Source organism: Haemorhous mexicanus, chromosome 17 (genome assembly GCF_027477595.1).
Source record: "Haemorhous mexicanus isolate bHaeMex1 chromosome 17, bHaeMex1.pri, whole genome shotgun sequence".
Taxonomy (NCBI): Eukaryota; Metazoa; Chordata; class Aves; order Passeriformes; family Fringillidae; genus Haemorhous; species Haemorhous mexicanus.
The window spans coordinates 3,523,484-3,536,084 of NC_082357.1; the positions used below are offsets into that span (position 1 = coordinate 3,523,484).

The 12,601-nt window shown below is 41.9% G+C and overlaps 1 protein-coding gene across 7 annotated transcripts in view; it reads left to right on the forward strand.

Moving 5' to 3' along the window:
- RBFOX1 (RNA binding fox-1 homolog 1) overlaps positions 1-12,601 on the forward strand; it is a 1,186,796-nt gene that overhangs the window by 284,122 nt on the left and 890,073 nt on the right. For all 7 annotated transcript variants that reach the window (XM_059861581.1, XM_059861546.1, XM_059861544.1 and 4 more), the window contains one exon: positions 1,524-1,556. In XM_059861581.1, coding sequence (XP_059717564.1) covers positions 1,524-1,556 — 33 coding nt within the window. The remainder of the gene's footprint in view (positions 1-1,523; positions 1,557-12,601) is intronic.

A 12,601-nucleotide genomic window follows, 5' to 3' on the forward strand; every position in this document is an offset into this window, starting at 1 on the left:
ATTGATATAAGTGGAGTGTAACTCTATGAGTCTATCAGTAGAAAGACCTTTTTGTGAGGGGATGCTACTAGAGTGACCCAAGGGAATGCCAGCAGGGAATGGATGGGATGGCTTTTTCTATGGTTTATTTTGGAAAGGAAAAATAACTGCTAACACCAAAAAATATTGATGAAGAGGAACAACAACAAAAAGGAGATAGGTTGTTTGTAAATAAATAGAATTTAAATAAGGTCAGTTCTGCTTGTGTGAGAGAAATTCTCAAACAGCTTCAAAAATCCCATTAGTGAGAAAGATACACATTTCAAATAGAGCTGAACCTGGGTTTGAATCAGGTTAAATTAAATAACTGTTTGTGGTTGCAGGCACTGTGTTGTGATGTGACAGGAGTTCATTTCCATTCCTAAATTCCTCTGGAATAAGTTTTTGATGAATCCACAGATGTTTTCCATTGAACAGCAGCTCTGCACACAAATTGTCTCCTTTGCTGTGCAGGCTGAGCTCTGTTCAATAAAACCTGCTCTCCTCCAACTTCCCTCAGCCAGGGTCATGGCTGGGCGCTCCTCCTTCTGCTCCTGGGAGCTTGGGAGAGCTGGGGACGTCCTTTAGAAGTGATGATTAACACCAGTATAAAGGAAGATCTATTCTCCTGGAGACAGAATTATAGCTAGGTGTCAGTCTGGAATTTGTGAGGAGGCTATTAAGGGCTTTTCAGCCTAGCACAATGGTGACAATGTTGGGACATAAAGTTCTAACAAAGATTTTTGTCTTACAACATGGTTAGCCAGCCTTCAGAGTCTAACATGAGCTTATTAACTTTGTGTCTGTTGTTGGACCTATAGCAGTGTGTATGTGTCCTAAAATGTTTCAGTTGCTTTAATATAAATGATGAATTTCTCTCTGTGTGCAGTTTTTCATAGCAGTTGGCTTTGTGTCTCCCTGGTGTTGGACACTGACCTGAGCTCAGTGTAACCCTTGAGTGGCAGAGAACTCATTGATGTTTGTGCTTCAGGGCAGCTTTGGCTGCTGGAAGTCAGCCCTGGAGCTCCCAAACCCTGGGCACCAGTGCCCAGCAGACTGTCCCTAGTGAGAAGGATCTGGAAAAACTTCCTTTGTCCCACTCCACGTGCAACATGGCCTTCAGACTGTGTTGCTTCTACCACTGTGGAACTGAACTCTTTTCAAGGACTATCCTGGGAATTGTGTCTGGGTTGGAAAGCTTATGGTTGCATTGCTCCTCATCAACAAATTAAAAATTAGTAAAAATAGAAACATATTTTCCCTTTTCTCTTTTGGTGTATTTCCTGGATTTTTACCTAATATTCCTAAACTTTACTGTTTTAATTTATGCCTGGTTTTGCCTTCTGATGTGCATGAGAGGTGAAGAGTCAGTGTGCAAGACAGTTCTCCTCAGTTCTGTTCCCTCAAGCCATCAGAACCAATTGATGTCAGTTACCTCAAAAGCCAATTAATCCCACTCCTCTTTTGTTGGATCAATACTAATGCATTTTTCCTGTAATTTTCAGGTTTTGACATCGCTGGATGCCAGCAAAGCTGAGGTAGGAAATTCTGTCTTATACTGGTGGAATGTTAAATAGCTCTCTGTGCTTCTGAGAGAGGGGCCAGCTTGCTTACAATGTTAAGGTGAAAGTTTGAGTTACTTGAGGATGGCATTTGTGCTGCTTCTCGTGCTTAGTGAGCCAATCTTTGGAAATCTGCTCATGGTATAACAATATTTAAGCTCATGAAGCCCCTCTAGGAAAGTTTTGCCATTGTGCATGTCTTTCTGAAGGTTTCCATGGCATCAAAACCAAACAATTCAGAGGTTTTTTCAGATTTTGTTTTATTTCCCACCCCCAGAAGGTGCAAGCTGACCTTGCCCTGTGCTCTTCCCTTTTTCTCCTTTGATTTAAGTGGAGTATAACTCTGTGAGTCCACCAGTAGAAAGACCTTTTTGTTTGGGGATGCTCCCAGAGGGAATGCCAGCAGGGAATGGATGGGGTGGATTATTTTGCATGGTTTATTTTGGCTCCTCAGCCAAGCAGAGGTTCCTACTGCAGAGGTGGTTCTGGGCCTTGGCACATGTTCTGTCCATCTCCCTATGAGCTGCTTTGCCTCCCTCTTCTTGTACCATGTGCCATGAGCTGCTGGAGCAGGCTGGAGCATGGAAGAGCAGCTGAGTTTTGTGCCAGGCTGAGTTCTCACTGAGTTCTGGAGAGCCATCAGCCGTGTTGTGCGTTAGGTGCTTGACATTGCTGCAGGTCAGCTTGGTCCTTTTGGACTCACATTTATTTTGTCAGCTTTCCTCTTGATGTGTGAGTATTTCTGAATGGTCTGGAGGTGTTCTTAGAGGTGAAAATATCCCAATTATTGGAGTATGTTTGGAGTAACTGACTGCTAAAGAGAAGTGGCAGTCCTTTGTGAACACAAATGTGTTTCAGTGCCTTTTCCTCTCCTGAACAAGTCACTGTACTTGTAATGACTGGCAGATATTTTAATTTGGTGCACAGTGCCAGAGTCATTTATTTGTAACATCAGTTAGAAGCTCAGAGTGTTCCTTGTGAAACCCTTCTCAGACTCACAGTAGGGAATTTGTGGTGTGCTCCAAAGCTAATGTTTAACTGTGACAAAATGTGTAGGTGACTCTAACTGCTGGATAAATTTTTAATGTGAACCTTTGGTAAATTAAATTGCATTATTAAAGAGAATAGATAAACTGTGCTAGTTACTTCAGAGAACAAGAACACAAGTTCACTTGCATACTGCAAAAGAATGAGATCATTCATTTTTATTTAGATTGAGACTGTAATATCAGTGTTCAATTTAGCTGGTCTGATTCAATTGCATACTTGGCTTGTCTCAGGGAGTTTCAGGAGTAAGATTTGTATCTGTTTTTTCACTGTTGCACTGTTCAAATGTTTGGTGCTGTTCTATCAAGAGCCCACTGATAGTCATTTTCAGTTTCTTGTTTTGCAATGGGATTTTGGGGGCTGAGATTTATCACTGTGTGGGTACTGCTATTGACTCTGCTGCCTTCTATACAGTCTGTTTTCTTATTTACTTGTCAAGTGTTCTCAGGCACAATTTTCTCTTGTGTGTGTAAAATTCTGGGAATATTGCAAGTTTCTGCATTGGCAGTTGAATTGATTTGTTTTTGGTGCTCTGTTGATTCCAAAACCTTGAGTTAACACATTTGGTTGTTCTCCAAGCTGAGGTTTGTGCCCCAGCCTGTGGGGCTGCTGACTTTGTAGGCACAGATCTGTGTGTGAGAGGTTATGGTTGGGTGCTGTTTCTCCCATCCATCAAAGTGCTCAGAAGGATTGCCAAAGTTCCCTAATACAGGGCAAATCCTTACTGGAGGTAAAGGGTAATTAAATATTTTCCTTAATCAGGGCATTAATGTTATTGGGAAATGGTCTGACTGAGTTCAGTGGAGTAACTCACATAATATAGCAAATAAAAAGATAACAGGCATGCAGAACTGGTTGATGGATTTTCAGCTTGTGGGAAATTATTCCTTTGACCTAATGGCAAACTTCCCAAGATTCCTGAAAGCCACACTGGCACAGGCCTACAGTTCTGGTGGGGTGTGAGACCTTAGAGAACTGTGGGGATGACAGGACACACAGGACATTTCCTCAGCTTTGAGAATAGTGACCCTGAGTTTTGCCTGATTTGATTTTGCTTTACCTTTGGGTCTTCATGAACAGTTCTGAGAAAGAGACAACCCCAGCTCCCCTTGTTCTGGCTTACCTTTGTGTCAGGTCCTGTCTCATTAGAGCCCCTCTGTTGTTTGCTGCTGGAGTGCTTGTGTGGAAGCTCTCTGCTCTGCTTTTGAATAAAAAACCACTCAGGTTTGCTTTCTAAAATCTTTTATCAGAGCCTCTACTCTGCTCTTGAACTGTTGATCTAAGTAGTCTTGAAATTTGTTTATTCCTTTTCCTTTGTTCTAAGGTGATGCTGCTGTGTTCCCTTACTAAATTTTGTATGAGGTCTGGGTGAAAACTTGGTGTGTTTGTGCAGCTATTGAATGTTTTAGGAAGATACAAACCAGCTGGGTTTTTTCTAAATGCTGGTTGCCACATAGCACCACAGAGATGAGAACATCTAGAGGAAGCTGTCAAGTGATCCCAGGACCTTCCTTCCATCATTTAACACAAAGGGATAGCAAATAGTGACAGAGTCAAAGCTGTAGGCAGCAAAGCCTTCCAAAAATAATTGCCAAATCTACCCACACTGTGTCTGTTAGGGTCATAGTCTTGTAAATATGCAAGTTAGAGGCATCTTAAAAAGGAATAACTTATGCATAGGTAGGCAAACACAAAGATTTTATCACAGCTTACACTGGTTTCTTGTTCAAACCCAGATCAGCAGTTCCTGTCAATACTATTACAAAATGGGTCTGAGATCAGTCTCAAATACAGCTGCACACTGTAGCAATTCCCATAACACACAATAAAATTGGTTTGCCTGTAATTTGCTGGAGCAACAGTTTGAGGAATGTCTTTTTTCCATTCTGGTAACTTTATCTATTACCGGTACATGGCATCTAGTCCTTTCATTGTTTTTTGTATGTACATTTTTCCCCATGAAAAGATGTCTCATTCAGCAAACTATTTGACTTTCCAGAGTGTTCTTCCTTCTAATTAGCAGTGAGAATAAATGATCTTTATGTTAGGCAAAGCATAATTTCTTTTCCTTTTTCTGAAACAAATGGTGTTACCAAAATAGAACAGAGAAAGCTCGTTGTGATTCCTCTTTTCCTCTGCAATCTTTGAATAAATGATACAGTGAAGTTCAAGGCCTTCTTGTGAGAAGGGAGAGGTCATGCCTGATTGAAACACAAGTTCAGCGTAACTGTGTTAGCTCTCTGCCTGCTTTAATGGGAGGAATGTCAAGGCAGCCTATTTTTTACTCTCATAAAGAAAAGGGTGCCAATATGTCTCAATAAAATGGAATCCAAATCAGCTCAAAGCCCAAGGAGGTTATTAAATCACAGTTTACAGGAAACCTCAGAATGATAAGGAGAATATGGCTCTAATGGTAACAAAAGTGTGGCTGATTTATCCAGTAATCCAGCAGGTCCTTGATGACCAGGAAATGTCACTGTTAAGCCCCCACATCCCTGATGTGGCAGGGATGGGTCAGGCTGGGGAGCAGCGTGCTCAGAAAAGGCCAGCACATGGATTCCCTTCTTCCACCCTGTGCTGCTGCCTGGGAGGGGTGGACAGAGAAGGAGAATCCTCTGGCAGGACAGGCAATTTCCTTGGTTTTGATTTGTGCAATGTGTATGAAAACCCTGTCTGTGGGCAGGAAATGTGTTTGAGTGAGGGATGTGAATGATGCACGTGCAAGGTGTTCTGGCAGATTCGGCCTGAACACTACCATGGAATGGTGTGAGGGAGCTGGGGGTGCTCAGCCTGGAGAAAAGGAGACTCAGGGCTTCCCTCCTCACTCTCTACACCCCCATGAAAGGTGCCTGTGCTCAGCTGGGGCTGGGCTCTGTCTCCAGGCAGCACTGACAGAACCAGAGCACACAGTCCCAAACTGCACCAAGGGTTGCAGGTTGGGTATATAGGTGGGTTAACACAGGCTGGAAATCAGGAAGAAATTTTTTATGGAAAGAGTGATAAAGTTCTGGAATGGCTGCCCTGGGAGGTGGTGGAGTCCCCATCCCTGGGTGTGTTTAACAAAGCCTGGATGTGGCACTGGGTGCCAGGGATGAGTTGAGGTGCTGGGGCTGGGTTGGACTCCATGATCTTGAAGGTCTCTTCCAACCCAGTGATTCTGTGAGTTCAGTGAAGGGTTTGTGCTGGCTGATGTTATTGTGTACTTGCCTTGCACTGCTCCTGGGGGCCCCCAGCCCATCAGGCTGTGCTGCACACTCTGCCCAGAGTCTGACACACTCTGGAGGCGATGCAGAACCAGAGCAATGAAGGGATCTTGTGGTGAAGCAGTGGCAGAGCTGGGTCTCACTGCCAGCAGGACCATACCTGCTTCTGCTGCCTGCTCCTGATGCCAAGGGAAACCAATTTCTTTTGGAAAAGGAGTCAGTGAGATGTGTGTGTAAACAGATAGCAGAGCCTGCTCAGGAAATATGCCTCTACCAACATTGTCCTGTGGTGACTGCTTTGGTGCTTTGCAGTGTGCTCTGTTCCTGCTAGACTTAGAATTCTTTCTGCTAGCTCATGAGAAATTTTTAAATCCTGTTGGCTGTCTGATTTCTATGGGAAAACTATGATATCAGTGGGAACTTTATCTGGGGAGAGATGAATGCTTGGCTGGATGCTGTCAGGGTAAATTGCAGGTGCTGTATTAAAACCCCACAGCAGATAAAAACATGTCACTCAGCCCCCTCCCCTCCCTGCCCTACTTTATTCTCCCCAGCACACTTAACATGCAAGGACCTCGTGTGCCATCACTGCAGGGGATGTGTGTGCTCAGGACAGGAGACATTTCCATTTCTATTTTCAGGTTGTTTTTCAGGATGAGTGAGTGGATTACAGCTTCTCCCCGTTCTGGTGCATCAATACTTTGCATCAGCCACAGCTTTTGCTTGAAGCTGTGCATTGTTAATCTTATCCAGCTCTGTATTCCCTCTTCCCTCCAAGTGGTTTGAGCCATGGAGTGATCAATCATGATGACTAATAAAGGATTGGCTATTATTATTTTTTAAAGTTCCTATCTTTAGGATCCTTAGCAAGGAAATACTTGCTTTTAAAGAAAACTACATATCTATAGGGGCATAGCATAAAGCTTTCCTTATAGTCATGATTTTGATTATTTTAAGTTGTTTAAAATCTCTGTAGTTTGTAGTAGGACTTCAGAATTTTATCAAAAGGATAATTATTGCAGTAAGATTGTAATTTTTGCTTGGTCTGTTGAAATCCCTTTAGATTTGGCTAAATCAAACTGTCACAAATTGTGTATAAATAGGTACCAGTACTTTTTCTTAAAAAGATAATTGCAATGGTGCCATAATTCTGCATAATATAACTAAATATTTATCATTTCAAGTGTAAATCAAGACTTATAAATGAAAAGTATTTTTATTTTCAAGCTTTTAGGACTGAGCAGTTGTAACTGTGCAGAACTTGGGATTTCAATGTCGTGCCTTCAGTTATTTCCACTAAAAAGCATTTTTCAATCGTGCAAGCTGATTAAGGGTCTGAGCTCCCAGTGAAAGGTGTCTCTGGGTAACTCAGTGTCCCTTATAAATCCTGCTGAGCACCTCCTGTGTCTTCAGATCCCCAATAAAGCTTTGATTGGCAGTGATGGGAGCTCCCAGCTGGAGCAATTATCCTGACAAGTTAATATGGGCACTGCAAACGTGGCAGGAAGGAAATTCATGGCAGTGTGTGCCTGGAGGGTGACCCTCGGATGTGCCTGGGGTGCAGCCCCCCCTGAACACACCAAGTACCTGCCTTCATCAGGATTTGATGGATTCCCCTCCAACTTTTATTACCAAAAGGCAGAATCCTGTCTTCCTTTTATACTTTTGAGGTTTAACCACATTAGCTACATAGAGATGTAAAAGGACTACACAAAATGGATGGAGAAGAATTATACAAAGTTTTCATCCATTTTTAACTTGAGCATGAATTTCTAGGATTGTGCTCCTTCCCTCTGTGCTATAATTTTAGGCTGTGCAGTGTGAGAGACAGTCTTGCTGTAGCTGCTACTGTAAAACTTAATTTGCTGCATAAAATATGAGAGCTATAGTGAAATATGAGCCTGGAGAGCAACTCTTTTGATCTTGAGTAGTCAAAAGGTTGGCATGTATAATGGTATGAAAATAAATGATGTCAAAACTGTAGGATATAATTTATGGTTTGGGGACTACTTTACTCATGGAAGCAGAAGCTTCTACCACTGAAAAGCAAGTAGTTCAACAGAGGATAATGAATGGAAATTACAAACTTTCATAAACCCCCAGATAGATTGAATTGTGCAATTCATCAGTTTAGACACAACCAGTTGTCTAATTTACTGCTTATATATTATTAAATAGAGCATTTATAATATATCTATGATTGGAACTTGAGCCTTCATTTTGTATTTCTTTAAATAAGTACTAGGCTTTAATTATCATCCAGTTTGGCAAGGACTTGGACACGTAAATTATCTCAGGTCAAGTGACGAAAGCTTGGGTCTTGTAGGCTTTTAAAAAGGGCTTTTTGAGGTGTCCCAGCACAGCCTGAAGAGTGCCCAGGTGTATCATGGTGCTCCTAGGAGAGGGATCACAAAACAAGGGCAGAATGTTTGTTGACTGCAATCTTTATGGCAGGTTCTCTGTTGCCTGCATGGGCTTTAGACTTGGGATATTTTTTTAATATATATATATATATAAAAAATGGTCCATGGACTAATTCAGTTACCTCCATTTGCTTCATTCAAAGTTGCACAACCTTCCCCAATGAAGTCTTTATCTCTGCAAACAGTTTTTTAACTGGGCTTGAGGTTTTGGGGGTTTCGTTGCTTGGTTTTGTTTTGGTTTGGTTTTTTTGGTTAGTTTGGTTTGGGTTTTTTAGGGTTTTTTCCTTGTTTTTTCTTTTTTTTTCCTTCTTATTTGTTTTTGTTTCATTTTTTGGCCTTTTTTTTTTTTTTTTTGGTTGGTTTTTTGAGCCTCTGTCTTTCTTTTGAGGTCTGCTTTGTCCCTCTGCCACCCAAAGGCTGCCCAGTCCCTTTGGGTGTGGCTCCAAGGCTGTTCACAGGCAGGGGCACCCAAGGCTGGCGTTGTGTTGGGTGTCACTGCCCTCTGCAGAGTGAGCTCCTGCAGGGGAAATGTTGTACCCAGAGCTCCCCAGCCCTGCAGTGGCTGTTTGCATTCAACCACTGAGCCTGGAACTGGAATTCTCTGCTAAGGATCTGAAGATTGCATCCCCACCAGCAACCTCCCCGCCCTGCCCAAATCTGTTTGGACAGAACTCCTGGGAGAATTCTGAAAGAAATGAGATGTAATAATGCCAGCTGTGAGCCATCCTGCATGCCTTTTCTGTGGGTGCAGCTGTAAACACACACATTTCATGGCCCTGTGTCTCCAGAATGTTTCAGTAAAGTGCACCAGGAATTTGATGGTGACAGGAGTGAATATCAGCTTGTCTCACTAAAGGGTTGGTATTGACTTGAAAGTGCACTTTGTTTATTGATTCTGTTTCTTACTTCCCTTCCACATCCTCTTGCTGAATGCTGTAAGTTTTCACTGCCCCTGGGAGAACCTGGGTGTGTTTTGATGAGGGTTTTAAAGGTGCTGCATTAATCACACTTGTGTCAGTCCTCAGTTATGGATTTCAGGAGTATCACACTGTCACAGCTCTAGATGGGCCATATTGATCTTGATGATTAAATCAGCTAAAGGAAACTTGATTTCTGAGTGAAAACTTAATATTCTCAAAGCCCAAATGTCTCCTAAATATTTATAGGTGAAGAAAGTTGATCAAATACCTTTGTTCTCTGATTATTACAGTGAGCAGCAACACTTAGTTCAGATTCTCATCACAGTGATGGGATGCAGTAATATATAAATTCCTGTGTATGTTTTCAATCATGTGAATATGCAGAGGTAACTTTTTTCTTCTATCTTGGCAAGGCAGGAAGATAAATAGGTAAAAATATGTATGTGTTTAAACAATAAAGTTGGTTTAATGGTTCTTGGGGAAAAATTTCCTGTGGTACACAGAGCAGTGACTTGATTGAACAGGACAGAATCATGCAGTTCAATTAATGTGCAAATATGTGCTCACTGAACTTTCATTCCATTTATCACATGGACATGGAAATAGGGTCATTTTTTATCTCTGTATTATGTATATGACATCTTAGTCTGCTTCTTGCATGCTGCCATGGGGAAAACAGCAATGTGGCACAGCAGAGGCAAAAAGAATTGGAGATAAATTCCTCAGCTGTCACAAACATATTTAAGTAGATCTTTGTTTGAAGATAAATCTCTTCCTTCTGCAAGGACTAACATTCAGAAGGCCTTGGCATGCTCTTCCCATTAAAATTGGATGTATTCCTTGGCTGTGTGCTGGGAAAAATCACGGGCAACAACTGTCATGTTTATCAAGTACCTGGTTAACAAAGGAAGTGTACTTACAGAGATACATCAAAAGGAAGTTTTAGCTGGAAGTACATTAATATTCACCATTAGCTGTTTAAAATAAGGAGCCAGATATTTCAAAGTAACTTTTTTTCTGATTCTTACCAAGGTTTGCTTCCATCCTCAGGCCTAGTTAAATTTGTTTGGGGGCTGTTCTCATTCCTTTGACTAATTGCTGTAAATCAGGTGAGCAGGAGTACAGGTGGTGATTCAGTTCTTACACTGAAAACCTATACTGGCAATTCTGTTAGCAAAAAGTAGAGTGAATAAACTTCTTTAAATTTCTATACTTGGTGAAAAAAGAAGTTTTCTCTTGATATGGAACAAAAATTTACAGCAGCAAGGGTAAAAGATAAAATTTCATAAGCACAATGTAAATTAGTGTGATAAAAATTCCTTTCTTAAGAGCCTGTAAGAAAACTGGAAGGTGGTTAAGAATTTCATTGTTCAGTTTCACTGAGAGCCCAAAGACAAGATCTTCTGGCTGACATGGGCAGCTCTAAAAATTAAAGAGCAGCTGAATTCCACATGGAATTGCAGTATTTGCAGGCAAGGCTTATAACCTTTAAACAAAGCCCAGGCCAAATTCTCTGCCAGGGAAATTGGCAGAGCTTCATAAACTTTAATGGAGCTGGGCCTCAGTGGAACTGTGCCAGGTTTGAGGAGCAGTGAACGTGATCTCAATTTAGGTAGGAGGTGGCAGGAGCTGAGGGAGAGAAAGAGGAGTTTAAATTGTTAATAATCAGTCCCCACAGGTCAATTTTAAATAGAAAAAGGTCTCAGCCTGGGAACTGCAGTGTCTGGTCAAAACCAGATATCTTTCCATCAGATATTTAGTTCAACAGCTTGAATTTATATGGGAAAATGCAGGAAAAATTGGATTTCTTATTAATTAAACCTGTACTGTTGCTTAGCATTATGCCCAAAATGGGCAAAAGAGATATTTTGGGAAAAGTTTCTGAATGGAATGTGAGGAGTTTGGAGCAAGCAAACCATAAACTCCACAGCAGGACAAAGGGAAATGTTTCCATCAGTACAAACACGTTGCTGCAGCACTTAGAGGGCATGAGGGGTTTATGTTTAGGGGAAATAATGTCTTTATAAAGATAGATGTTCATAGGTGGTATCTGTTCACAGATAAAGCAATTGTGAGCCAAGCAGCATTTTGGGTTGGGACTTCTCCAGGAAGTTGTGGAAGGGTGCTGCTGCCCTTTCCCATTGTACATTTAAAAACCAATTTTCTTAGCAGCAACACCCACTGCAAAGGAAAATATCCAGAATTATGCGGGGAGGGGGGGGTCTGGGGGCAGTGTGTGTAGTTCATTCTTTTGACTGAAGCACTAAAATATTTTGCTTTGCCATTCATGTTTACCAGCCACCAAACATGTTTAGCAAACGTGTTCTGTACAAACCCAGGGAGGGTTTGATTTAAAACTGCTGTGGGTGCTTGGAGAAATGTTCATGTTGCTGTAATAGGGAAGAGAAAATCAGCATTGCTCTCAGTCTCCTGCTTTGCTTAGGCTGGGGAGGGGGAGCAGCAGTACCTGTGCTGGTGTAGCTGCTTCAGGGGGGAAAAAGAGAGGAGCTTCTGGCCAGCCCTGCAGAGGAGAAAACAGAGGAGCAGAGCTGGGAGAGGGTCTGGAGTGCTGGAGGAAAGGTGGAGCTGAGGAGCACTGGGTGAAACAGAGCCTTTCTCCTCCCCAGTCGTGGCAGCTTGGCTGAAAGATCAACAAGGCATAGCCAAAATATTTCCTTTTCTTGAGTTTTCTCAGAGGTCTTAGTTAAGCCATGCCTGTTGTAGGGGAAGCCCCTTTGCTTAGGGAAGAGCTGCATTTTCCACCTTGGCAGATGGCAGAGGCAGCCTGGGCTGGATAGTTGCTTGTCCAGGCACCTTTCTCCCCAGCAGCTCCACATTTCTCTGCCACTAAAACGTGATTTCAGTTTCTGGTCTGATAAAGAGTTTTCAATTACTTGTGGTGTGGAAGCAGTTTATTCACTTTATAATGAATTATTGGCATATGATGAATTATTTGCTGAATTACTAACGTGTTCTAACTAAAGGACATTGTCTGTTGAGAGTTTATAATTTTGAGACTAGGCTAAAATCTTCAGAATCTTCTTCACAGGGTTTCTATAACACAGGAACTCCCAGCAGTTGGTTTGAAAATTGCTCTCCTTGCTGTATCTCATTTTCTTCTTCCTTAGTGCCCTTTGTTCCCAAAGGACATACTGAATTTGAAGAATTCAGAGAAGATCCAAACCATCTAGAGAAGCTCAAAGAGTTCAATCTTTTAAATTCGATCACATTTTTATGCAGACTTTACATTCTTACACCTCAAACATAACACAAGGATTTCTTTCCTGCTCTGGATTCAGTTGAATGTCTTTTGCTGTAACTTCTCTGGGGAGGCAAAGCAGCTCCCAGCTGAGCAGCTCTTCACATTCAGCAGGACTTCTGAAAACATGAAATTGGAAACAGCATCGTGTTTGAGCTCTCGACGATTT